The sequence below is a fragment of the Podarcis vaucheri genome, assembly GCF_965113315.1.
Source record: "Podarcis vaucheri genome assembly, chromosome: 5".
Classification (NCBI taxonomy): Eukaryota; Metazoa; Chordata; class Lepidosauria; order Squamata; family Lacertidae; genus Podarcis; species Podarcis vaucheri.
The window spans coordinates 7,518,287-7,545,370 of NC_138763.1; the positions used below are offsets into that span (position 1 = coordinate 7,518,287).

The following is a 27,084-nucleotide window of genomic DNA, read 5'->3' on the forward strand; positions in this document are numbered from 1 at the left end:
GGCTGGCTGAATTGGGGCAGGGCCTTGTATGCAACAACAGCAGCAAGGATACTCATCGCAAAATATTGGAAGACACAAGATTTACCCACCCAGGAAGAATGACAGATGAAGTTGATGGACAAAATGGAACTGGCGGAAATGACTGGCAGAATCCGAGACCAGGGAGAAGAGTCGGTGGAAGAAGAGTGGAAAAAATTTAAAGATTATTTACAGAAATACTGTAAAATTAATGAATGTTAGGAAAATGTTGGAATGAAGTTACATGGCTTTAGTAGAAAGATTATAAGGAATTAAGTATAAATAGATTAATAGATTATTAAAGGAAAAAATAAGGTTAGAATGAGTTAAGATAATTATAGGATAGAAAACAGAGGAAGATGGAAAGGAATTGCTGAAATAATTAACAGAAGTGGAATACAAAAAGGGAGGTGTGAGGAGGTCGTGGAAATAAGTGAATGAAAGATGGGATAATGAAATTGTTTGATTTATTTTATTGTTTTTGTTTTAATGTATTGTATTGTAATGTATTGTATTGTATTGTCTTTTTAGTGTTTAAATTTTTTGGAAAGTAATAAATATTACTTAAAAAAAGAAAAAGAATTGGGGCAGGGCCTTGATTCTGAAGCGCCTGCACCTGTGCCGGATCCTCAGGAGCAGGCACCAGGTGAATCCACTCTGGCTCCAGAGGTGGTTGAGGACACAATGCCTACAGGTGCGCCTCACCCAGCCCTGTCAGGGGGAAGGTGAGTCGCCCCCTGGGTCCAGTAACCCTCCAACTTCTCCTGAGCTGCAGAGGCTCAGGGCAGACAGTCCGCCACTGTCCGTACCCATCTCTGCTGTTTCTCCTTGTTAAAATGTTATATATACAAACACACATACACATACAAACACACCAATTGCTCAGTGTTCCTCCATCCCTCCATTATTCCTAAAGCCACAGTTATCTCAGTTTTCCACCATCTCCATTTTACTCAAACTTCTGCCATTGAAGGAAAGGCTAGTGGAAGTAAGGGAACGTCTGTTTCAAACTTCTCCCCCTTCCATTCCTTAACTGTGATAAAGGATGTGAAGCCTTCAAATACTGCATAGTGCCTCCACACAACCTATTTCACTCCTGATACCTTGCGTGGTCCACATTCAAGGTTCCGGGTTCAATGTAGTGATTTAGAGAGATATTTTATTAACAAGCATACATGTACAGTATCCATCAAAGAAACTTAACATTCTTCAACTGGAGAAGCTGATAGCTTTGCTCTTAGGAGTTTACTCATCTTAAAGATACAATAACATAGCATGGGGGGTGTTAGAAGGGGGCTGCAGAAGAGGGAGAGAGGAGGAGGTGTGGGAATGTGTGTGTAAGGGAGATTTGAGAAAAGGAGAGGGGGGGAGGAGAAAAGGGAGCAAGACTAAGAATGGGGATGCAAAGGAAGTTGTCAAAAAGGAGGGAGTAAGGACAGTGGCGTAGCGTGGGTTGTCAGCACCCGGGGCAAGGCAAGTAATTTGCGCCCCCTAACCCGTGGATTTGCGCCCCCTAACCCGTGGATTTGCACCCCCTAACCCTAACCCCCAGATGTTGCGCCCGGTGTGGCCGGCCCCCCTGCACCCCCCACGCTATGCCACTGAGTAAGGAGGCATTGGGAGAGTGATGAAGATGAAAGCAGGGGCATGAAAGGGCCTGAAGAAAAGGAGGAGATGGGGTGAAGGGGAGAATGGATGCAAAGCAGAGCTGCAGAAAATAAGAGAGAATTGGCTTCAGAAATGGAGCTGCGAAGGTGAAAAGAGACCTCAGTAGTTGCATGGGATGAGATGGGAAGGGAAGGGGAAATGCTAGGGGGTTCATGTGTCAGGAGTGGCCAAGGGGTCACCGAGTGCAGGAAGCAGGGGTGCAGCCCCTAATATTTTCCTATTTTCTTATGTGTTGCAACGGGGAACAGCATGGAGTTTATACGGATGGGGATGTGCTATAATCCCTATTATAGCCTCTTGATTGAGCTCTTTGACTCCTTCTGGCAACTGAAAACTGAATGCCCTCAGCAGGCTGGTCAGGAAGATGAATATTTCGATCTTTGCCATCTGCATTCCCAAACATATGCGAGACCCTGAGGAGGAGACAAGAAGAAGTCAGTAAGTGAGCAATAATTTACTTTCCCATGTTCTTTGCTTTGTAGCTATAAGCATTCTTCATAACACTTTGGCAAAATAGACATAGTTAGGATACGGAAAACATCAAGGCTGCTGTCAGTTTTCTAGCCTGGTCAGTGCTAACCTTCCTTTCTTCTTGTTATACTTATGTTTTGTTCTGTAATTTGAAGTTCCCAATCTCATATCAAGGAAGATACATTCAGGAAGAGGATGGATTGAAGATGAAGGGTCCTGTGGGAGGGGCAGGGCAGAAAGCATCTCCCAGGGCTAGAAGCCAGTGTAAGAGGCTCTAGCTCCCAGTGAGAACTGGGAGGGCTCACTTTTCTGTGTGCAGAATAAGGGTGAAGATTTAAGTTTGATAGAGGACTCTGTAATTTCCTTTATTTTTTCTATTTTTTCTTTCCTAATCTTTTTTCTATTTTCCCTTTTAGATTGGTATGATTTTTATTGTGTCTTATGTATAAAGCTTTTTAATAAAACTTGATTTTAAAAAATGAAAGGAAAACTTTGGTCAACTGCCCAAATCAGCAATGCAGAAAGGGGTTAAGACCTTGGAGCAAACTCTCCTGCCAGGTTTACTTCACCTTGGTAGGAACTAGCATTGCTGCCTGAAGAGAAGTTGGGTGGCTTGCAGTGGTGATGTGTGACAGGGAACAGCACTATCCTGGTGCTGGCAGTGCTGCCTCTCTCAGGGACAGGGCAGGGGTGGCAAATGTAGGGAGGTGCAGATGGAGACCACATAAGTGTATGTGCATGTGTGGATCCCAAGCCACCAACCTAGAGATCCCCTTAACTTGCCAGTGCCTTGCCCCATTCTGCTGACTAGCAGTGCCACTCCAGACAGAAAGATGCTCCTTCTGCTCTGGCCCACTCCCTCCTGTGCTGCTGCTGATGTCATTTCCTGGAAGCAGACCAGTAAGCACATCTATAGATCACAACATAGCTTGGTCTTCTGTGTTTACCGGCACCAAATGGGAGATATTCTTCTCTGTTCACGAATTGTCCATCCTTGTCCAAAAAATGATTTGGGTTGAACTCCTCAGGTGTCTCCCATCGTGTTGGATCAAGAAGAACAGAGCGCAGATCGGGAACAATAATAGTCCCCTGCAAATAAGAAACAAGTGACTTGGAATGCATTCACATCAATGCTTTTTTTTATTGTCCCACACTATCCCAAGACTAATCATTGCAGAGACTGATCTGAATTATTATTATTATTATTATTATTATTATTATTATTATTATTATTATTTTGGTGGGTGGCTTTGTATTCATCACTGTAAAAACTTTCTGTACAGGCAGGAACACAAGGGGACTTTCCCCCGCCTCTTTTAAAATGAAAGCTCACAACCAGGCGGAGACTTCTGGCCACTACATGCTCCTCCCCTGCCACAATTGCCCCATGGAATGGCACTAGCTGATGGTGAAACATGTCTGCAGATGGAGCTCCTGCTCTTGCTCTTCAGATTTTTGAATAGACAGGAACTTCCTGTATGGCTGGCTGCATCTCTCAATATGAAACCCTCTGCTGCTCTTTGCTCTTGGGCTACAGGAGTGCAGCTATACCACACTGTTATACCTTGGGAATGAGAAAACCACGCAGCTTGAAATCCTTTGTACATTGCCTAGGGAACCCCCAAAAACTGACGTATTTAAAGCGCTGTATTTCATGAATCACAGCATTGGTGTAGGGCAGTTTCTTCTTGTCTTGATAGCAGATTGAGTGAGCAGAACCTATGACATCTTCTATTTCCTTGTGCATTTTATCTGAAGAGAATGATGGAAACAGAAGTTTTATTGTGAATACTGCATTCTATTTCAGATGGACATTTAATTCCCTTGAACATATTCCATAAATCTCTGTGAATGAGTCCCAGTTTCTTGCATTTTTAGGTCACCTGGTCCTCCAAAGAGCTCATCTGTGTACATGGTTCTTCCCCACTCTAGATCCCAGGTGTGAAAAGGCTGAAAGTGAAGCTCATCGCAGTTGTTTCTGGTTACCAGAGCTGGCTGGATTTGCTGAAGGGCTGGGATCAAAGGCTGCCATATATTCATTCTCCACCCCCAGCCCTCAATATTTCCTACTTAGTTTCACTAATACTCATTTCCTCATCTGATCTTTGGCTAGCATCACTCATATAAAGGTAAAGGTAAAGGACCCCTAGAAGGTTAAGTCCAATCAAAGGAGACTATGGGGTGCTTTGCTCATCTCGCTTTCAGGCCTAGGGAGCTGGTGTTTATCCACAGACAGCATTCCGGGTCATGTGGCCAGCATGACTAAACCACTTCTGGCACAACTGGACACCATGATGAGTGCCAGAGCACACAGAAATACTGATTACCTTCCCACCGCAGCACTACCTGTTTACTAACAGTGGCATGCTATTGAACTGCTACGTTGGCAGAAGCTGGGACAGAGGAACAGGAGCTCTCCTGTCTTATGGATTCAAACTGCCAACCTTCTAATCAGCAATCCTTAGAGGCTCAGTGCTTTAGACCACAGTGCCACCCGCATCCCTCATGTAATGGAGCACGGAGAGGCAGGAATGAGGCTCAGTCACTTATCTCACAGCAGGGGCATTCTTGTACATTTGCTGCATAAAGAGACTGCTAGCAGATTTGCAAAACAAAACAGGTACAGGTTGTGGTATGGTATCAAACTGGAGGGGGGAATGTGTTGATTCCTGCATTGCAGGGGGTTGTATTAGAAGACCCTTGGGGTCCCTTCCATATTGTAGGCTTCCTTATGAAACCTTTAAAGAACTATGCTCCACCCTAGTGGTCAAGGGAAGCCCTGGCTCTCCTCTCTCACCTTGGATATCTGGATGATTTGCCAGGAGGAGAAGTGCCCATTTCAGAGAACACGTACTTGTGTCCGAACCTCCTACAAAGAGGTCAAAAATGCACTGGGCCAAGTTTTCTTCATCATAGGTGGACTCTGGGTCATTCCTGCTCTGGTGTTGAAAATGGGGAAATGACATGTCATTTACATGCATTACATTCTGTCCTTCAGCACTTTATCTTCCTTCCCCCACTTATTACCATACCACCCACACATGCTTCATGAGAGGTGGGGTATCCTCTTATAGTGCCTAAGGTGAAATGGGAAACTGCTGCCACCCCCTCCCCCACCGCTGTTGCTGCCCTCACTCGCTGGATCAAAGAATGATCCAAGAAGTCATCAACGGCAGAACAGGCGGGTGATAACAAGCAGTATGTTACAACGGAATTTACCGGTCGCCATGACAACTCATGCCATCAGAACAGAGCCTTACTGCGAAGACTGTTCATTGGTCAGTGTGCACTGATCTACAGACCTAAAACAAATTCATGTACAGGCGTCTTCCAAAAAACCAATCCCAAACCCAAACACCAAAAGTTCCATGGTGATCAGCATATGGTAACAGGGGCAGGATTGTGAAATGTGGAAGCCCTTAGTCATGAAACAGCACATGGGCGGTGGATACAGATTCAGTCATTCTGACTCAAGGAACAAGGAGCTCGGCAGCTGTATCCATGACTGAGCAGCCCTTTTTAGGATCTACTCTGCTCACTCCAAAATGGGGGAGGGGCTAGAAAAGGTGCCCTAACCATAGTCTGCCTCTCTTTTTCCCTGACTGGATTACCACGCACAGTGGGGTCACCACCCAGCGGTGGTAAAAGACAATTGAACTTTGGAACACGGAATATATGGACAGATATAACACAGATAATGAGCATCCTGAACACTGAACTGCCATCATTGCAAGAGAGATGTGACATTTTAACATCAATATTGCAGTGCTTCAAGAGACTCAAAGAGCAGGCAAGGGACAACTGAAGGAAGAAAAAGGAGGCTACACATTCTTCTGGAAAGGTCTATCTGAACAAGAAGGTCAAATACATGAGGTAGGCTTCGCTATCAAAAACAATATTGTAACGCTCCTGTCAGAAGTCCCTACCAGACTTCTGGTAAACTCACCGAAAACCAACAGGCTACTATTACCAACACACTCGTTTGACAGAAAAATAAATTTAAAACTTCATGGAGGCATCCTCAGTTTAGTTTAAGAATATTTTGTTTTGGATTTTCTGTTTTCTCAGTCCACATTTGAATGTCAGATAAACAAACATCAATCCAAAAAAATGCTCCAAAGCAAGATCCCATAATACACTTAAGTTTCCACTCCTTTACACTCACATTTCCTAGACATTTCTATATTTGCTTATGGATGGATGTCAACCCACTTGAGCAACTAAATTGACTATGAGAAATATTTGGAGGGAACTCAATGTGATTTTCAACTGAGATTCAGAAAAAAAGACACAGTGGTACCTTGGTTTTCGAACAGCTTAGTTCCCGAACAACTTGGAACTTGAATGCTGCAAACCTGGAAGTCAATGTTTCAGTTTATGAACTTTGCTTTGGAAGCTGAATGTGCTCCTGAGCTTCCATTTTCACTGTTGCGCTGCTGATTTGTGTCCCCCATTGTAATCAAAGCCTTCCATTTCCGATTGAAGTGTCATGAAGTCTGGAATGAATTCGTTTTCCATTACTTTCTATGGGAAAGCATGCCTCAGTTTTGGAACACTTTGATTTTGGAACAGACTTCTGGAACGGATTAAGTTTGAGAACCAAGGTACCACTGTACTGGTTTCCAGGCAAGGGATTAGTATTCACATATAACAGGGAATATAATGATTCCTTGAATGAGCTGCCTACAGTTTTGAAGCAGATACTCATTTGCATCCACATTTGTACATGAAAATATCTATCCTTTCCTAGCTATTTTAGTAGATGCCCATGGAAGGATGTCAATTCACTTTAGCAATTAAAATGACTATGAGGGAATTGGGGGGGGCAGAGAGAGGTATTGGTGTCCTGGCAAGAGATTAGTATTCACATATTTATTTTTTATTTTTTATTAAATATTGCAACATAACAATTAATCAAAAACGTATCATCCTCATTCCCCCCTATTTTCCCCTCCCCAAAAAGAAAACCAGCCCTCCCACCCCCACCCCCCAGACTTCCCTCAGCTCCTCTCCCTGTTCACTCATAACATGGAATATAATGATTCCTTGGATGAGCAGCATTCGCTTTCAAGCAGATACTTACTTTCTCCATCTGAAGTAGATAGAAATCAATGAGATCCTGTGGCTCATACAGGGACTGATTCTCCTTATGCTTCTCTATCTCCTCCTTTGCAAATGAACGCACCATCTCCACGCAGGAGAAAGCCTTCTTGTGGGGCCCTGGGAGATGTTTCATGAGCCATGGAAGCATTTCATAAAGCTAAAGGGAAAATAGCAGAAATGCTGCCATAACCATGAGGAAGCTTGTTCAAACCATTTGTGCTTTGGAATTGCACTTAAAAAACATGATCTGCATTATTCTTCAGGGCTAGCATATTAGTTTGAGTCTCACTAAGAAGAAGGAAGGTGTCTATAGCTTCTCTGGAATCCCACAATGATTGGATTCTGTGAATTATCCCTAGCTGAAAATGTGAAATAAAAGTATGGCTCAAAATATTTTTCCAGTTCCCCGGCATAATTTCAAAACTGGGCACTATCTCAGGACCTCTCCTGGAACAAGTTAGTGCCCGTTTGTGGTACTTGGAGGTGGGTGGAGAATAGGGATGGGGGGAAATTCAAGTACGGTAAGTTTCATGAGTACTTTTTAATTTTTTTACAGATTAGGAATGGATGTAGAAATGTGGAGAACTGAACTTAAATTTGAGGAAAGGGTTTAGCAGAAGGGGGCTGCTTTCCTCAGCAATAGCGATAGTGCTTGGGTTGCTGGTCTCTCTTTCATTAAAAAAAATTCCAGCCAAGTGGTGGCTGCAGGGGCCTCACCATGATTGCCACTGCTAGGTGGGTATAGAGTAGACACATTTAGTTTTCTATGATGGCAACAAAACGATGTAATTCCCTTCTTGAGAAGATTATTTTGTTCACCTCTCTTCCCTTTGGTGGGCTCTAGATGATCTGTTCTCAAGGTCATTTTTCCATTTTTGTCCCATCTTCCCTCTAAAGAGTCTCCTGTGGTGGACAAAGTCTTCTTTTTACAGATAGGTAGCCGTGTTGGTCTGCCATAGTCAAAATAAAAAAATTCCTTCCAGTAGCACCTTAAAGACCAACTAAGTTAGTTCTTGGTATGAGCTTTCGTGTGCATGCACACTTCTTCAGATACACTGAAACAGAAGTTGCCAGATCCTTCTATATAGTGAGAAGGTGGGGAGGGGTATTACTCAGAAGGGTGGTGGGAATAGGAGATGGGCAGATAGCTGAGATGAGCCTGTTGACGACTCTTAACGACTGTAATAGGTCTTACAGGAAAAGGCAAGGGGTGAAAAGGCTTAGTCATGTATAATGGGATAAGAATCCAATGTCTTTGTTCAAACCAGGTCTCTCCATGGTTTTAAGTTTGGTAATGAGTTGCAATTCAGCAGCTTCTCTTTCCAGTCTATTTCTGAAATTCCTTTGTAGTAAAACAGCTACTTTGAGATCTTGTATAGAATGTCCTGGGAGATTGAAGTGTTCTCCTACTGGTTTCTCTGTTTTGTGATTCTTGATGTCAGATTTATATCCATTTATTCTTTGGCGTAAGGTTTGGGCTGTTTGTCCAATATAGAGAGCTGAAGGACACTGTTGGCATTTGATGGCATACACAATATTAGACGATGAGCAATTGAATAGTCCCGAGATGGTATGTGTGATGTTGTTGGGGCCAGTAATAGTGTTGTCCGGGTGTATGTGGCAGCAAAGTTGGCATCTGGGTTTATTGCAGGCTCTGGTGCCAGTGTCCGTGTTAAGTCTGGTTGTAGTATTATTGTGGGTTAGGAGTTGTTTAAGATTGGGTGGCTGTCTGTAGGCAATGAAAGGTCTTCCTCCCAGAGCTTGAGAAAGAGAACTGTCATTGTCCAGGAGAGGTTGTAGATCTCTGATGATGCGTTGTACTGTTTTAACTTGGGAGCTGTATGTGATGACTAGAGGTGTTCTGTTATTTTCTTTTTTGGGTCTGTCTTGCAGCAAGTGCTCTCTGGGTATAAGTCTGGCTCTGTTGATCTGTTGTCTAACTTCATCTGCTGGTTATTTTAGTTCTGAAAAGGTTTGCTGTAGATCTCTTATGGGGGGTTTTGGTGTGTTTTTTATCTCAATGATAATCAGGAGCAATGGATCAGGCTGTGAGATAGTAAGTGGCCCTTATCTCAGATCAATTTAAACCTGATCTCACTTCTCCAACCCTCTATCAGAATATTGATTTGTGGTATTAAAGCCCTTGGGAGGTATTAAAGGAAATGACTACTCACAGCATAACCAAAGCTACATACAAATTGTAGGATAAATTCTATGGCTTCTATCAGCTTCTGGAATCGTTCATCTTCAAGAGCAAACCGGTACCCAAAAGCCACAGCACATATCACGTTGGAGACTGAAGTAGTGATGGGCATGGAGGGGTCAACTGGCTGTCCTGCAAAATAAAGTTATACTAATGTTACCTCAGCTGGTCCAGTTCATACTGAGAGTGGGAGTTCATGGTGGTCAAGAGAAATTGCTGGGATCTCCATTAGGAACCAAGAAAAGCATATCACATTCCTTTCTAAAATGGACAGAGGTAGGACACAAATAAATCTTCATATGCCAGCTCAGCACCATCACTTAGCATCACATACCCTTTGAACGTGCAAAAGCCTCCACGAGCTGATGGGCCTCCTCTGCTACTTGGTGCTCCATGCCTTTCTTTTCCCGCCACAGCTTCTGCAGAGTGACTACAACAAAGCGTCTCTGTCGCCTCCAGTTGTGACCATTTGATAATGCAATACCTATGGAAAATCAGTGAGAAATAACAACAATCATACCTCGGGTTAAAGTCGCTTTGGGTTAAATCTTAAATCTTTTCAGGTTGCCTCCCACAGTGACCCGGAAGTAACGGAACAGGTTACTTCAGGGTTTTGCCGCTCGCACATGTGCAGACGCTCAGAATGACGTCACATGCACGTGCACTTTACAGTATCAGCAAAAAGTGAGATTTCTCGACAGCTCTACCATTTTGATTTTTGAAGAGAAATCTGGTATCTGATACAGTGTGATGTCGACAAGTTTAGATCTTTCCATGGAAGGCCATCACGATCAAATTTCACTTCTATCTATCAAGCTTCTGGTGATGCTTTTTGGAAAAGAATGGAAGTGGTGGAAATGGAAGGAGCTTTTTTCTTTCTCTCTTGCTAAATTAGGATGGAAAATCATTGCCTACAGGAAATGGGATCACAAGATATAAAACTGGGTGTAAAATAATGAATATACAATAAGTAAATAACTATGGGTTATTTTTTAATATTGTACAGTGGTACCTCAGGTTACATACCTTTCAGGTTACAGACTCCGCTAACACAAAAATAGTGTTTCAGGTTAAAAACTTTGCTTCAGGATGAGAACAGAAATCGGGCTCTGGCGGCGCGGCAGCAGCAGGTGGCCCCATTAGCTAAAGTGGTGCTTCAGGTTAAGAACAGTTTCAGGTTAAGTACAGACCTCCAGAAGAAATTAAATACTTAACCTGAGGTACCACTGTATATGACTACAGTGCAGAGATTCCTGTTTAAATAGAAATGAAGAATTTGTTTTTTTATAAAAAAAATAATCATGGAGGAATGGTTGGAATTTTTTGGGAGATAAAGTCACCATACTGGAATGGAGGAGGACTATTGGGTACACACTTGAAGGTGATAGCCGGCTGGTGAAAGACCCTGTGTGAGAGGCAGAGAAGGAAAGATTTCCCAGGATGGGAGACTGGGGGAAGAAAGGGAAGCAGCCAGGTGAGAGCTGGGAGGGTCCACTCCCTTCAGTGTGAGACAAGATATAATAATAATAATAATAATAATAATAATAATAATAATAATAATAATATTTATTTATATCCCGCCCTCCCCAGCCGAAGCAGGGCTCAGGGCGGCTAACAACAATAAAACAGTACAACAGTACAACACAACACTCTAAAATCATTCATTATAAAATTAATTCAAAGCAAACCACTGGCAACCATTGGGCCAGAGCTCCACGAAGATTGCCGAAGGAGGGAGTCAGGCTGTGCCCTGGCCAAAGGCCTGCTGGAACAGCTCTATCCTGGATGAGATCTTCACGTCTCGCATCTTGAAGAAGTCACATAATATTCTGAGAGATCCCACCCACCCTGCTCACAACTTCTTTGAACTATTGCCTTCGGGCAGAAGATATAGGACAATGAAAACACGAACCACACGCCTTTTGAATAGTTTTTATCCAAGAGCTCTGATTGCACTAAATAATGATCTCAGGGCCAGTTGCAAGGTTTAGTAAGTAGGGAGTGGAAGGAATGCGATAGGTTTTAGGTTATGTTATGCCTTTAATAGGTCATGCTATATTCTGGATTATGTTATATTTTATAGATTATGTCTAAATAGGATGAAGAGTTCGGAGATACGTGCAAATGTATATGTGTACCCGGTCTTTGGGTGGGTGTTTGATTTTCGTTGTTGTGTATACTGTGTATATACGGACAATGACAATAAATTTATCTAATCTAATCTAATCTAATCTTGCAGGCCCTGCGGAAAGATGTCAAGTCCCGCAGGGCCCTAGTCTCTTGTGACAGAGCGGAGCCACAGCCTAAAAAGCCCTGGCTCTAGTTGAGGCCAGCCTAACCTCTCTGTGGCCTGGGAACTTCAAGATGTTTTTATTTGAAGACCGTAGGTTTCTCTGTGGGACATACCAGGAGAGTCGGTCCCGTAGGTACGAGGGTTCTAGGCCGTATAGGGCTTTAAAGGTTAAAACCAGCACCTTAAACCTAATCCTGTACTCCACCGGGAGCCAGTGCAGCTGGTATAGCACCAGGTGAATGTGATCTCTCAGCGAGGACCCCGTAAGGAGTCTCGCTGCAGCATTCTGCACCCGCTGGAGTTTCTGGGTCAGTCTCAAGGGCAGCCCCACGTAGAGCGAGTTACAATAATCCAGTCTGGAGGTGACCATCGTGTGGATCACAGTGGCTAGGTCAGGGCGAAAGAGGTAAGGAGCCAACTGCTTAGCTTGGCGGAGATGGAAAAATGCCGCCTTTGTTATAGCTGCAATCTGCACCTCCATGGAAAGGCAGGTGTCGAAGATTACACCCAAACTCTTAACCTACGGTGCTGGCACTAATTGCACCCCCACAAGAGATGGGAGTTGCCCCCAATCCCATATCGTTCCGTCCCCTCCACAGGATCTTTGTGCACCCAGGTCTCTGTCACACAAGCCAGGTCGACCCCCTGCGAGGTAAAGAAATCTCGCAAGGTGGCGGTTTTGTTGCCTATAGACCTGGCATTGCACAGCACCAGTGACGGAGGTGAGTAATCCTTGCTCACCCTACCCTCGTCCCTCGGGATGAGGCGCATATCGGAAGGATACGAGCATATCTATATCTCGATCCCCTTCGCCTATAAAATCTACCTTTGAGACAGGGCTTGGCATTTCTTTCTCTCTTTTACTTTTTTGTTTGTTTGTTTAGTTAGTGTTGCTGAAAAGTTTCAATAAAAAAGTATGGAAAACCAAATAAACCCAATTCAGCCAATTTTTCGACACTGTTTTTAAGGATATAATGTGTGGTGTCAACCAGTTACTACTTCTACTGGTCCAACTAGACAGGTTTGGGATTTTTACTGAGGGTGAATTCTGCACCATACTCTTGACAAGATGTAATGCATCAATGGTGGATATATTCTGCTTTGTTAATTCTTCTGCAACGCTGCCTGAACACTACTGCATTATTTCTGTCTAGGGAAACTGTACTGCAATGAAAGTGGGACAAAAATAAGTTTGTGCATTTGTAGTTTTCAGCAGAAAGTTAAAGGATGTGACAGAATGGAAAGGAAACTGTATGATCACCTCAAAATCTTTGCAGGCATAAATAGTATTGACAATGGAGTTGGATATAACCACCTTGAAAGTATTATGAGCACAAATCATTATGAATGTGCAATTAAAAAACGTTTTCTGGAGGAGCCCTTCTGAAGGGGTGATTCAGAATATGCAACTGGGCAAATCTCCAGGGCCTGATGGACTAACCTCCAAGTACTACAGAACTTTGAAAGACTATTTAATTCAACCACTAAAGGAGGTTTGCAATGAAATTATGGAGGGGGAAAAGGCACCGGAGACGTGGAAAGAAGCGTATATCACACTTATACCGAAAACTGAGTTTGAAAAGACACAACTTAAGAACTATCGCCCCATATCCCTACTTAATGTGGATTACAAAATCTTTGCAGACATTTTGGCTAGAAGACTGAAAATTTTTTTGGCAGAGGTGATACATAAAGACGAGGCTGGCTTTCTCCCTGGAAGACATCTATCGGACAATACGAGGAATATAATTAACATTTTAGAAAAGCTGCAGGTGAACATTAACACAAAAGCAGTCTTGATTTTTATAGATGCGTAGAAAGCCTTTGACAATATTTCCTGGAGTTTTATGAAGAAGAATCTTCAGGGGATGGGGGTTGAACAAAACTTTGAAAATGGTATAGGTGTGATATATTCTGAACAAAAAGCTAAATTGATTGTAAACAATATGGTTACAGAAGAGTTTAAAATAGAGAAAGGAACACGACAAGGTTGCCCAATCTCCCCATTACTTTTTATTTCGGTCCTGGAGGTTTTGCTAAATATGATCAGAAGGGACCATTTGATTCAGGGTATTCAGGTCGGAGTTAAACAATATAAACTTAAAGCTTTTGCAGATGATCTTGTTATGACATTACAGGAGCCGATATTAAGCACTAAGAGGGCCCTAGAAGTAATCCAGGATTTTGGCCAGGTGGCAGGCTTTAAATTGAATAAATTTAAAACTAAGGTTTTGGAGAAAAATTTGACGCCAATAGAGAAAGAGAGATTTCAGAAAGAGACAGACTTAACACTAGTAAAGAAGGTAAAATACTTGGGGGTGAATATCTGAAGAAGTGTGCATGCACACGAAAGCTCATACCAAGAACTAACTTAGTTGGTCTTTAAGGTGCTACTGGAAGGATTTTTTTTTATTTTGGGGGTGAATATGACATCCAAGAATGTGAACTTATTTAAAGACAACTATGAGAAATGCTGGTCAGAGGTGAAAAAAGATCTAGAAATCTGGACGAATCTGAAGCTTTCCTTGCTGGGTCGAATTGCTGTCATTAAGATGAATGTATTGCTGAGAATGTTATTTTTGTTCCAATCACTGCAAATTATTGATAAGATGGATTGCTTCAAGAAGTGGCAAAGAGATATATCTAGATTTGTCTGGCAGGGCAAAAAGCCCAGAATAAAATTTGAGATTCTTACTGATGTTAAAGACAAAGGGGGGTTTGCCCTGCCGGACTTAAAACTTTATTATGAGTCAGCAGCTTTTTGCTGGCTGAAGGAATGGCTACTTCTTGAGAATACAGATGTTTTGGACCTTGAAGGATTTGATAATATATTTGGGTGGCATGCATATTTATGGTATGGCAAGGTAAAAGCACATAAGGCATTTAAAAACCATATTGTCAGGAAAGCATTGTTTAATGTCTGGACAAGGTATAAAGACTTCTTGGAGAGTAAAACCCCAAGGTGGCTATCACCTATGGAGGCAAAAGCTTTGAAAAAACTCAATATGGAGGCTAGATGGCCAAAATATTGGGAAATGTTAGAACAGGAAGGTGACAAATTGAAATTGCAGAGTTATGACAAACTTAAAGAGAAGGTGCGAGACTGGTTACACTATTTTCAAATAAGAGAGGTTTACAATTTGGATAAAAAAATTGGTTTTCAGGTGGAAAAATCAAAGTTAGAAACAGAACTGTTAGAACCCAATGCTAAGATACTTTCAAGAATGTCTAATCTGCTGTTGAAATGGAATACTGAGGAAGAAACGGTAAAATCTGCAATGATAAAATGGGCACAAGATATAGGACATAATATTATGTTTGCTGACTGGGAGAAGTTGTGGACCACCGGGATTAAATTCACGGCATGTAATGCCCTAAGAGAGAATATTATGAAAATGATGTACATGACTCCAGTCAAGCTTGCAAAAATATATCACTTGCCCGATAACAAATGTTGGAAATGTAAAGAAGTTGAAGGTACTTTTTTTCACCTTTGGTGGACGTGCCCAAGGATCAAGGCTTTCTGGGAAATGATATATAATGAATTGAAAAGGGTATTTAAATATACTTTCCCGAAGAAACCAGAGGCCTTCCTCCTGGGCATAGTTGGCCAATCGGTGTTAAAGAAGGATAGAACTTTCTTTATGTATGCTACAGCAGCAGCAAGAATTCTCATCGCAAAGCATTGGAAGACACAAGACCTACCCACCTTGGAAGAATGGCAGATGCAACTAATAGACTATATGGAGATGGCGGAAATGACTGGCAGAATCCGAGACCAGGGAGAAGAGTTGGTGGAAGAAGACTGGAGGAAAGTTAAAATGTATTTGCAGAAATATTGTAAAATTTTTGAATGTTGAGGACATTGAAATGAATTGCAGTGGTTTTAGGAACAAGGTAAAATGCAAGATTGGATTAATAATAGATAGACTAACAGGACATGAATTTGCTGAACCAACTTTTAAAAGGGATACAAAAATGGGAGACATGAGGGAGTCAGGAAAATAAGTTAACTAAAGAGGAGAAATTAAGAAAGAGGGAATTTTTGTCTTTTTATATGTATTTTTTCTTTTCTTTTTTGTGTCTAATGTCTGTATTTTTGTATTTTATAATTTTGTATCTTTTTTGTCTTTTCTATTTTTTAAAAAAAACTCTTTTATTGTCAAAACTTAATAAAATATTATAAAAATAATAATAATAATCTGACTTACTTAGGACCGGGGACTTCTAAACTATGATTATTCATAGTTTAAACGGTTTTTATATCTCTGTAAGTTGCCTTGAGACATACATGCAAGAAGCAATTCATAATGTATAATGATGATAGTAACTATGTGATTGCAAAGTTCACATGTTATATTTGCCACATGAGTCCATGCCCAAAACATGTTGGAAGAGCTTGTTGAGAGAAGCGGTGTGTTGTGTTTCTTAGAGATGTCATAATCAATCAAATCTTCACATGTGCTGAAGCCAGGTTTTCATGGACCCAAACGAATGTGTCATTTGATAGCATGAGAACTAGCCACTCTGAATGACCTCAGCCCCTAGGTGTTGGCTCCTAGGTAATGCATTTCCCGTTGTGTACAGCAGTAATAGAGAACCTTTGTTCTGTTTTTCTGGACAGCCCTTTAAAAGTTTCATCTGGGGAAAATACCAGTAGAAATTCTTATTCTTCACTACTTACCCCTTCCTTTTATCAGAGTCCTAAGGAAAAGAGTCTCTGGTCGCTCGTCTAATTCTTCAGAGTGTCCAATGAGTGCTTCTTTCACTGCTTGGAATCCAGACAGTACTACAATGGGTAGATGTCCACACCACATGGTGTAAATGTTTCCATGTTGCTTTGCCAGCTACCATTCGGTTCAAAAGAGAAGAGAGGAATGATGTGTTCAAAAAATGCAGTTGGATATTTCAACTTAATACGCGAACGTCATCCTCCCTAACCTCTGCAGTTTCTCACTATGTGCTGTTCTCTTCCTATCATCCTTTCCCCTCCTCCTCCTCCCCTTCCTTCCACCCTCCCTCCCACCCATAATTCCAACCCATTTGTTTTACTCCCTCCTAGCCATGTTGCCTCTGCCTAGGATCAGAGCAGCAGAGACACTTCATAGTAACCAGCCCTCCTGCGACAGACAAGAAGATGCACAAATCTTTGCCAGAAAATGATCTTGCCACAATCTTTGTGTGTGCAGGGATGTGGAAGCTGTAGCCCACCAGATGCTTTTGAACTAGAACTCCCACCATCACTGACTATTGGCCATGGTGGTTGGGGCAGATGGGCATTGTAGTCCAAAACATCTGGAGGGTTCCAGGTTAGCAAAGGCTGGGCTAGAGTCCTGGGTCAGGTTTCAGACCCACGGTGGGTCACAGCTGGAGCATCACCACCATGCAAATATATGGCAAGGAATTCAGATGATACATGTCTGGGCTAGAGATTATTACCAATTCCAATGTTTTAAAAGTTAATATGTTCATATCCGATGGTTGAGTAATTTTGTATTTTTTGAAGAGTTTTCGCTGAAAAAAGGCTCAGAATTGTATTTAAGAAACAAGGAAATAAACTAAACTATGGTCTGACAAAGAGTTAATGCTTGCGGAGGAGGCAATGGAAAGGTGTCTGTTCTGTTTGTCTCTTGTCTTCTCTAGTTACATGTGAGCTGCTGCTGAGAAAGACTGATGTGCTCCTGATTCATTGCCAGTTGTTCCTATTTCCCTTCCGTCTGTTGGAAGGGGAGAAGTACACAGCATTCTAGGAGAGGGATGTCCAACAGGTAGATCATGATTTATTAATTCAGCTTCTTGTGTTACACGATGTGTTTTGGAGATGAGTGCCCTTCAACCAGCAGCTATGAACGACACACATTAAAACTAGTATAAAGGGGCAAGATTCCGATTAATACTGAAAAGCACAAAACCATACAAAGTAGGATAATGGCAGCATGGGTAGCTATGTGAAATCTGGGGGGGAAACACAAGGCAACATAAAATGTTGTTGTATTTTATATGGGTCAACTTGTAAGTGGTAGCAAGACTTCATTTCCCAGTGACATTAGTTTCACAGCTTTCTAAATGACTCTCTGGAGCTGATTTCACAGCCCTGGCCTTGTATTATTGGTGGGAGTATTAACTGGAGATTAGCACTTACTGTAGGCTTGCCATGTTGTTGTTTAGTCGTTTAGTCGTGTCCGACTCTTCGTGACCCCATGGACCAGAGCACGCCAGGCACTTCTGTCCTCCACTGCCTCCCGCAGTTTGATCAAACTCATGCTAGTAGCTTCAAGAACACCATCCAACCATCTCATTCTCTGTCGTCCCCTTCTCCTTGTGCCCTCCATCTTTCCCAACATCAGGGTCTTTTCCAGGGAGTCCTCTCTTCTCATGAGGTGGCCAAAGTATTGGAGCCTCAGCTTCACGATCTGTCCTTCCAGTGAGCACTCAGGGCTGATTTCCTTCAGAATGGAGAGGTTTGATCTTCTTGCAGTCCATGGGACTCTCAAGAGTCTCCTCCAGCACCATAATTCAAAAGCATCAATTCTTCGGCGATCAGCCTTCTTTATGGTCCAGCTCTCACTTCCATACATCACTACTGGGAAAACCATGGCTTTTACTATACGGACCTTTGTTGGCAAGGTGATGTCTCTGCTTTTTAAAGTGTTGTCTAGGTTTGCCATCGCCTTTCTCCCAAGGAGCAGGCGTCTTTTAATTTCGTGACTGCTGTCACCATCTGCACTGATCATGGAGCCCAAGAAAGTAAAATCTCTCACTGCCTCCATTTCTTCCCCATCTATTTGCCAGGAGGTGATGGGCCCAGTGGCCATGATCTTCGTTTTTTTGATGTTGAGCTTCAGACCATATTTTGCGCTCTCCTCTTTCACCCTCAATAAAAGGTTCTTTAATTCCTCTTCACTTTCTGCCATCAAGGTTGTGTCATCTGCATATCTGAGGTTGTTGATATTTCTTCCGGCAATCTTAATTCCGGCTTGGGATTCATCCAGCCCAGCCTTTCGCATGATGAATTCTGCATATAAGTTAAATAAGCAGGGAGACAATATACAGCCTTGCCGTACTCCTTTCCCAATTTGGAACCAATCAGTTGTTCCATGTCCAGTTCTAACTGTAGCTTCTTGTCCCACATAGAGATTTCGCAGGAGACAGATGAGGTGATCAGGCACTCCCATTTCTTTAAGAACTTGCCATAGTTTGCTGTGGTCAACACAGTCAAAGGCTTTTGCATAGTCAATGAAGCAGAAGTAGATGTCTTTCTGGAACTCTCTGGCTTTCTCCATAATCCAGCGCATGTTTGCAATTTGGTCTCTGGTTCCTCTGCCTCTTCTAAATCCAGCTTGCACTTCTGGGAGTTCTCGGTCCACATACTGCTTGAGCCTTCCTTGTAGAATTTTAAGCATAACCTTGCTAGCATGTGAAATGAGTGAAATTGTGCGGTAGTTGGAGCATTCTTTGGCACTGCCTTTCTTTGGGATTGGAATGTAGACTGATCTTCTCCAATCCTCTGGCCACTGCTGAGTTTTCCAAACTTGCTGGCATATTGAGTGTAGCACCTTAACAGCATCATCTTTTAAAATTTTAAACAGTTCAGCTGGAATACCATCACTTCCACTGGCCTTGTTATTTGCAGTGCTTTCTAAGGCCCATTTGACTTCACTCTCCAGGATGTCTGGCTCAAGGTCAGCAACCACACTACCTGGGGTGTACGAGACATCCATATCTTTCTGGTATAATTCCTCTGTGTATTCTTGCCACCTCTTCTTGATGTCTTCTGCTTCAGTTAGATCTTTACCACTTTTGTCCTTTATTATGGTAATCTTTGTACGAAACATCAGGAAAATTCCTGACATGTCCTAACAGGAATCGGCAAAATGTCACGGAACACCCAGATGTACGGCAACCCAATGAAAAAAGCTCAACAATTTCCTAAAAAATGGCAACCCTAGTTTACCGCAGAGATCCTTTAAGAAGATTTTGGTATTTTAGTTTATAGTTTGTTTTTTATAAGTGCTTCTGGTTTGAGTGAAAAAGATTGAATAGGGCATGGAGGTTAGTACCTGTTGAGAGGCTGCTGTGAATGAATTCTGTGGTCTGTCTTTTTTCTGTAATAATATTTTATTCTTTTTTCATATAGAAAGTTACATTTCTTAACCTTGGTAACCTCAAGGTAAGATTACTTGCAATGTGTTATACATAGGGTTGCCTCTGAAGACAGTTTGGAAACTTCAGCTAGTGCAGAATTCAGCGGCCAGGTTGCTCACTGGAACAAGAGCAGATTACATCGCTCCTGGTCCGGCTGCACCAGCTACCAATTAGTTTCTGGACCCAATTCAAAGTGCTGGTTTTGACCTAGAAAGCCTTAAATGGCTCAGAACCACAATACCTCAAGGACCGCCTCTTTCAATATGATCTCACCCAGACCCTGAAATCATCTTCTGAGGCCCTTCCTTGTGTTCCTCCTCCATAAGAGGTCCAGAGGGTGGCAACACAAGAATGGACCTGCTCTGCAGTGACTCCCCATCTGTGGAATGCTCTCGCCAGGGAAGTTCACCTGGCAAAACCTTCCTTTTAAACTAGGCCTATGCCCTTTTTGAAATCTGATTTTTTTGTGGGGGCGTATTATTGGGTGGTTAATAATAATAATAATAATAATAATAATAATAATAATAATGTTCCAACTGACAAAACAATTGGAATATAGAAATTTTCCATATAGAAAGTTACATTTGTTACTCAACAATTATACAGTGGTACCTCGGGTTACACACACTTCAGGTTACATACGCTTCAGGTTACAGACTCTGCTAACCTAGAAATAGTACTTAGGGTTAAGAACTTTGCTTCAGGATGAGAACAGAAATCATGCTCTGGCGGCGCGGCCGCAGCAGGAGGCTCCATTAGCTAAAGTGGTGCTTCAGGTTAAGAACAGTTTCAGGGTAAGAACGGACAGGTTAAGAGACTAATGATGGGAGTAAATTAGCCTCCCGAGTTTTCCCAGGGGATAGGAAAATGCTGCCTCGTCCGCAGTTGGCAATAAATCACCCCCGAGTTCGAAAGAAGGAGGGGGTGGGGGCACTGGACGGAAAGCCCTCGAGTCAGTTTTTGGATCTCCTGGATACTACTTCTGATTGTGATCCTAGTTGCATTGCTCAAGATAAATAATTGGAGAAGAGTAAATGCACATGTTTCGAGCAAAGGAAAGGGTGTACTGATTGCTAATTAAATCGACCACTGAGAAGCTGAGTGACGGGTTGGACTGAACAGAAGACTACATCAAAGAATCACAACCATGTCGGTATGTTGAAACGTATCGGAAAGGGGAGGAACTTTTCACTTTTTCAATATGATTTACCTAACAACCCCTCCCCAAGAAGAACCACCACATGACTGATAGCAAGTGAGATGTGAAAATAAACTGTGTGGAAATAAAATTATCAACTAAAGGCTCTGTTTTGCGGAAGATCTGGAAAGGTAACAAAAGGCTTTTGGATGACGCAGTTCTAATTGGGAACCGCCATTATGAGACTGACTTTGTTGCAAGATTTACAGTCAAAGGGGGAGGGAGCCACTGTTCTGTTATCATATCTGAATTCTACGTTTGATTTGGCAAGAACTCCCCTGGAAAGGCTGATTTATGGAGCAACTGGTCTGGGAAAGTTAATGAGCAGACGCTTAGACTGTACTTTATGGGAACTGTTGAAATGGCGCCTGCCGTTTGAATAGGACTTTTGGATCTGCGTGAAAATCCACACAGGACTATAATAATGTTTGCTTCAACGCGCTTGTGGAGATAACTCAGAGGTTATTAAGAAGAAAAATGATAACAGCAAGAAGATTGGAAGACGGGATTTGTAAAGGATAACAACAAAGAGATGGAAAGATGGGACTTTCTCAAAGCAGCAGAAATATGAGATGATTGGACCCTTTCTGAACTCGAAGCATGGGTACCCCCAACAAAAATTTTAAATTCCGCTAAATATTTGGAGTTTATTATGTATTAGTATAATTTGGAATTAATGTGATATGATTGGTTTGTTAACTGGAAATTTAATAAAAATTATATAAAAAAGGACGGACCTCCGGAACGAATTAAGTACTTAACCCAAGGTACCACTATATTCCAATTCAACAAAACAAGTGATTTCCCACTCACCCAATATCAATGTTTATAACTCGAATTACATACTATTGCATTTTAAAGTTCCATCTTATCTGATTTGATCCTCTCTAACATGTTTCTTTATATATTCTGCTGTTTTCTTACAGTTCAAACCCCACTGTGGTCTTTGCATATGGGAAATAACTTTTTATATGGACCGGAAAGATTTTCCAATCTTCTTTAAAAGATTCTAAATTTGTATATTTTATCAATTTTTGCCATCTCTGCATATTTCAAGATTTTCATAAAGCATTCTTCCTTTGAGGGTGTTCTCTCCTCCTTCCTCAGTTTAACAGTATACAATAAATATTTTTGATCTGTAGGTTTTAATGCATATTTTTCAACTTTTATATGGTTTTGTGCTTTGCAATATTAATTATAATACTATTTACATTATTACTATTATTTGTATTGCTTACAGCTTCTGACAACAGAGGCTTATGGCATTTACCATTTTAACCCATTCTATTGTTGAAGCTGAAATATCACAATTGTTGGGGAAAATAGATAAAAGAATTGTTGGCATCAGACTGAGTTATTACGAAGCAATAAGTACCTGAATGAGAGTATTTTCATCAATCTTGAATCCAAACCTCCATATGGCTCCAATGAGAGGAAGCTGGAGAAGTCCTGGGGGATAATGCCTGCGTGACCAGAGCTGTTTCAGGTAGTGCAGAATCAGAAGAGGCACCAGCAGAGCAATCAAAAGTGCCCATACCTCCATCCTTCTCTTGCTGTCTCTTTCTCCTTAATTTTTTCTCCCAAGAGACTGTGATCTATTTCCAGTACCCGAGAGTCATCTGGTATTTAATATGGATATCTTTCCCTCTTATGGAATTGCTACTCCTTGTAACCTGTGCCTTGGGAAGGTACCAATCTGATGTAGGCGTCAAAGCCTTCAGTAAGAACTCTTTCAAGCTATTATTAATCCAGCAATGAAGGCCAGGATAGTAAATGCCTTTCAATTGCAAAAGCCAACAAACTTCTACCTGCAGTTGAATCAAACCACAGTGCAGTACAATTGCTACTTCCACAGAGCACTTGCTAGTTGCAATCCATCAGAGGTGCCAACTTGAATAAAATATGAGGAAGGGGGCAAGTGAGCCCCACCTCGCATAATCAATCACATAATGTGGCTCACGTCCACCATTAGAATGGCAATTGCCATGAACTTTGGCGGAGCCAGGCCCCTTCACATATTTTATAGGGGCACTGAAGGGACCTCAGCCCCTAGTTCTTCGCTCCTAGGTAACCTATTTCCTGTTGAGTGCAACAATAATAGAGAACCTTTGTTCTGGACAGCCCTTTAAATCTTTTCTCATAGTCATGAGGAACCTTTGTTCTGGACAGCCCTTTAAATCTTTTCTCATAGTCATGAGGAAAGGAGTCTGTGGTCGCTCGTCTAATTCTTCAGATGGCAAGGCAGCACACCCCCAGAGATGCCTCCTGTTGGCATTCCACTGCCCAAGGCAGCTGTGTGCAATTTCTTCTGACAAGAAGAATGACATTAAAACTATGGAACTGGAATGTGAATGGGATGAATGATAAGAAAAAACGGCACAGGATTGAACACATTTTAAAAAAGAAGAATTTAGACATCATATGCCTACAAGAAACGCACGTGATTAAAAAAACATAGGAAAATTTTGATAAATAAAAGGTTAGGGAACGAATTCATTTCCTCAGACAAAGAAAAAAAAGAGGTGTTGTACTATACATTAAAAATAAAATTGAATGTCACCAATTATTTAAGGATGAAGAAGGCAGAATTATAATGGTTCAAATTAAGTGGCAAGGTGAAAAACTGATAATTGTTGGGATCTACTCACCAAATGGAAATAAGACGGAATTTTTTAGATTATTAGAGGAGAAACTATTTGAATATATGGACCAAAAGATTATAATAATGGGAGATATGAACGGTGTGGTCTCAATAGAAATGGACAGATTAAGGAAAACGAAGAATAAAGAAGGGAAACTACCTAAAACTTTTTTTTCGATGACGAAGAATTGCAATTTGGTAGATATTTGGAGGCTTAGGCACCCTTTGGAGAAGCAATTCACATATTACCCAGAATCGAACCAATCAATGTCAAGAATAGATCAAATATGGGTTTCGAATGAGTTAACCCCAAGAATTCAAAAATCGAAATACAGGCCAAGGTGATTTCGGACCATAATCCAATAGAAATGGAATTAAAAGGTTTTGAAGAGCGAACTTTTAGGTGGAGGTTGAATGATAACATATGGGATGACCAAAAGTTTGTTGAAAAAGCACAAAAAAATCTATCTGATTTCTTCAGGGACAATATGGACAAAGGGACAAAAATGAGTGTGGTGTGGGATGCAAGTAAGGCAGTGACGAGGGGCCTCTTTATTCAGCAGAACGTATGGAAAAGAAAAAACAAAGAGAAAAGGACAAAAAGAGATTTTAGAACAGATCATGAATAAGGAACAAAAATTGATTAAAAAACCTAACAACGAGAAGATATTACAGGAAATAAAGATTCTTCAAACCCAGTTTGCGATGTTAATAAATAAAGAGGTCGAATGGAACATTAAAAGGCTAAGACAAAAAAAATTTGAATTTGCTAATAAATCAGGAAAATGGTTAGCTTGGCAGATAAAGAAAAGGAAAGAACAAAATACAATTAGTAAAATCGAGGTAAATGGAGAAGAAATAACAGACCCGAAAGAAATCAGGAAAATGGAATCTGTGTGCAATTTTTCCCGAAGCAAGGCCTGAGTGTTATTTTCACTATTGTATGCATTTTTAGGCACACATGACCATATCATTTGCATTTCCATTCCACTCTGTCCGTATTGTTCTTGCCCCCGTTCGGGCTAATCCAATCGGAACGTTGATTAAGCTGTCCTCTGATTTAAAGGTCCAAAAGTACTCCACAAAAAGTAATGAGTAGTAATATTAATAAAAGAAAGGGGGAAAAGGATATAAAATCAAATAATAATTTCAAATATGTTCAAACTTTCAGATTCAAATTATCTATAGTTGTCTATGTTTATTTTGTTTGTCCCTTAAAGTCAAATTTGTCCCTTAGGAATAAATTCCCATACTAAATTGTTCAAAAGAAGAAAAAAAGAGGAAAAAAAAAAGATCTTCCGTTAGGTGAGGGAGAGGCCTCTTAAAGACAGTTCTCTTTAATTTCACAGTCCCAAGTTACCTCAACAGAGGTTTCCTTCTTCAAATTGTAATTTAATCCACTAGAAGGTGCCTCTTAAAGACAATTCTTTTAATTTCACAGTCCTAAATTACCTCAACAGAGGTTTCCTTCTTCAAATTATAACGTTTAATTTAAACCACTAGAGGGAGTCAAACCCTGCCAAATTTTGGAGAAAAGTTCTTAAGTAATTTTTCAACTTCAGCAATTCTCCTTAGAGTCCAATTTTCACTAATATAATGTTCCAAACAAAGGTGGAGAGCAGATGTAAAAGATGTTAAACAAAACCGCCAGAAGCCACTCTTCTCTGTCGAAAAAAAAGAACCAAATATCTTTAAAGTCACTTAATATACATCAGAAGTCCTTCTCAACCTAATATGGCGTCGGTGGTTTTCTTACTGTAGCGATGCACTCACAGAGGTATAACAGTATATTATAGCAGTTAGTTCTCTTTGTCTTCGGTTATCTCATTAGCGCTGAGGTCGCACTTCTGTCACTAAACGTCTCTGCTCCCCTTAATATCCTCCCTTTCCTTCTTTCTTATGAGGAAAGTTACTTTCTCCTTAACATAGTTCACTGTAGATTAAGTTGTTACAGGGGAGACGAAAATAGTAACCGCTAGCGGCAACTTACTTTCAGTTTTGGCTCTGCATACAACCCTGGGTCTTTAGATGATGCCAGACGTCCGCTGAACTCGGGCTCTTCTCTTTATAATTCGGAGACTTCCTTGTTCTTACTGCTCGTCAGTTCCAGAAATTTTAAATATTGTGCTTCCGAATTTCTTTGTTTTGAGAGTGGAGCACTATTCCCTGCAGGCTCGGGGCTTCGCTTATTAGCCACTGCAATGGCTGCCCGATCACCCGCTGCTCGTTCCGCCGCACTCTTCACCCCTTTTCGGAGGCTACCTGGCGGCCAGACGGGCAGCTTTTTAGGCACCGCCGGGAACCTCGACCTCTAGACACCCTCCAGAGGTTCAAACAGAGGTTTTTGCGCCCTAAAAACCTCCTTTTTCGGCAAAAAAAGCCAGGGCTTCCCCACCGGAAAAAATCCTCGCCTACAGCGGGTTCCGCACTCCACCGGAAGTCCAACACGTGCTGTGCTCCTTTCCCCTCCGTACCCGCTGTGGTGCAGGGCTGCGAGAAAGAGAAATCTGGCAGGACAGTTTGCTCATGGTCTTAATCCCTTTCTGCATTGCTGATTTGGGTAGTTGAAAAAAGTTTTCCTTTAATTTTTTAAAATCAAGTTTTATTGAAAGTTTTTACGTGAGACACAATAAAAACCTTGCTAATCTAAAAGGGAAAATAGAAAGAAAAATAGGAAAGGAAGAAAAGATTGAAAAGAAATAAAGGAAATAACAGGGTCCTCTATCAAAAGTAAATCTTCACCCTTATTCTGCACACAGAAAAGTGAGCCCTTCCTGTCCCCACTGGGAGCTAGACCCTCTTACACTGGCTTCTAGCCCTGGGAGATGTTCTCTGCCCTGCCCCTCCCACAGGACCCTTCATCTTCAATCCATCCTCTTCCTGAATGTATCTTCCTTGATATGAGATTGGGAACTTCAAATTACAGAACAAAACATAAGTATAGCAAGAAGAAAGAAAGGTTAGCACTGACCAGGCTAGAAAATTGACAGCAGCCTTGATGTTTTCCCTATCCTAAATATGTCTATTTTGCCAAAGTGTTATGCAGAATGTTTATAGCTACAAAGCAATGAACACTGGAAAGTAAATTATTGCTCACTTGCTGCCTTCTACTTGTCTCCTCTTCAGGGGCTCGCATTTGTTTGGGAATGCAGATGGCAAAGATCGAACTATTCATCTTCCTGGCCAGCCTGCTGAGGGCATTCAGTTTTCAGCTGCCAGAAGGAGTCAAAGAGCTCAATCAAGAGGCTATAATAGGGACTACAGCACATCCCCATCCTTATAAACTCTGTGCAGTTCCCTGCTGCAGCACATAAGAAAATAGGAAGCATGGAAAGGACCTGGGG

At 41.6% G+C, this 27,084-nt stretch overlaps 2 protein-coding genes across 2 annotated transcripts in view; one reads left to right on the top strand and one right to left on the bottom strand.

Moving 5' to 3' along the window:
• LOC309533172 (cytochrome P450 2J2-like) overlaps positions 1 to 27,067 on the top strand; it is a 196,926-nt gene extending 169,859 nt beyond the window's left edge. The window contains exon 9 of the mRNA XM_082224379.1: positions 26,867 to 27,067. Within this exon, the coding sequence (XP_082080505.1) occupies positions 26,867 to 27,054 (188 nt within the window). The 3' untranslated portion in view covers positions 27,055 to 27,067. The remainder of the gene's footprint in view (positions 1 to 26,866) is intronic.
• LOC309533178 (cytochrome P450 2J2-like) lies at positions 1,628 to 22,672 on the bottom strand. Its single transcript, XM_082224391.1, has 9 exons — positions 22,475 to 22,672; positions 16,441 to 16,603; positions 9,798 to 9,947; positions 9,435 to 9,595; positions 7,241 to 7,417; positions 4,955 to 5,096; positions 3,722 to 3,909; positions 3,105 to 3,246; positions 1,628 to 2,099 (listed from the first exon to the last, which is right to left on the bottom strand). Exons 1-9 carry the CDS (start codon positions 22,640 to 22,642, stop codon positions 1,912 to 1,914), a joined length of 1,479 nt encoding a protein of 492 aa, XP_082080517.1. The 5' UTR covers positions 22,643 to 22,672; the 3' UTR covers positions 1,628 to 1,911.
• Positions 27,068 to 27,084: the final 17 nt, after the last annotated feature.

Coding starts and splice junctions, on each gene's coding strand:
- LOC309533178 (XM_082224391.1), bottom strand. CDS start 22,642: ATGGAGGTATGGGCACTTTTGATTGCTCTGCTGGTGCCTCTTCTGATT. Junction 3,247..3,721: donor GTGGTTTTCTCATTCCCAAG/GTATAACAGTGT, acceptor TCTTATTTGCAG/GGGACTATTATTGTTCCCGA. Junction 2,100..3,104: donor ATATCTCCCATTTGGTGCCG/GTAAACACAGAA, acceptor TCTCCTCCTCAG/GGTCTCGCATATGTTTGGGA.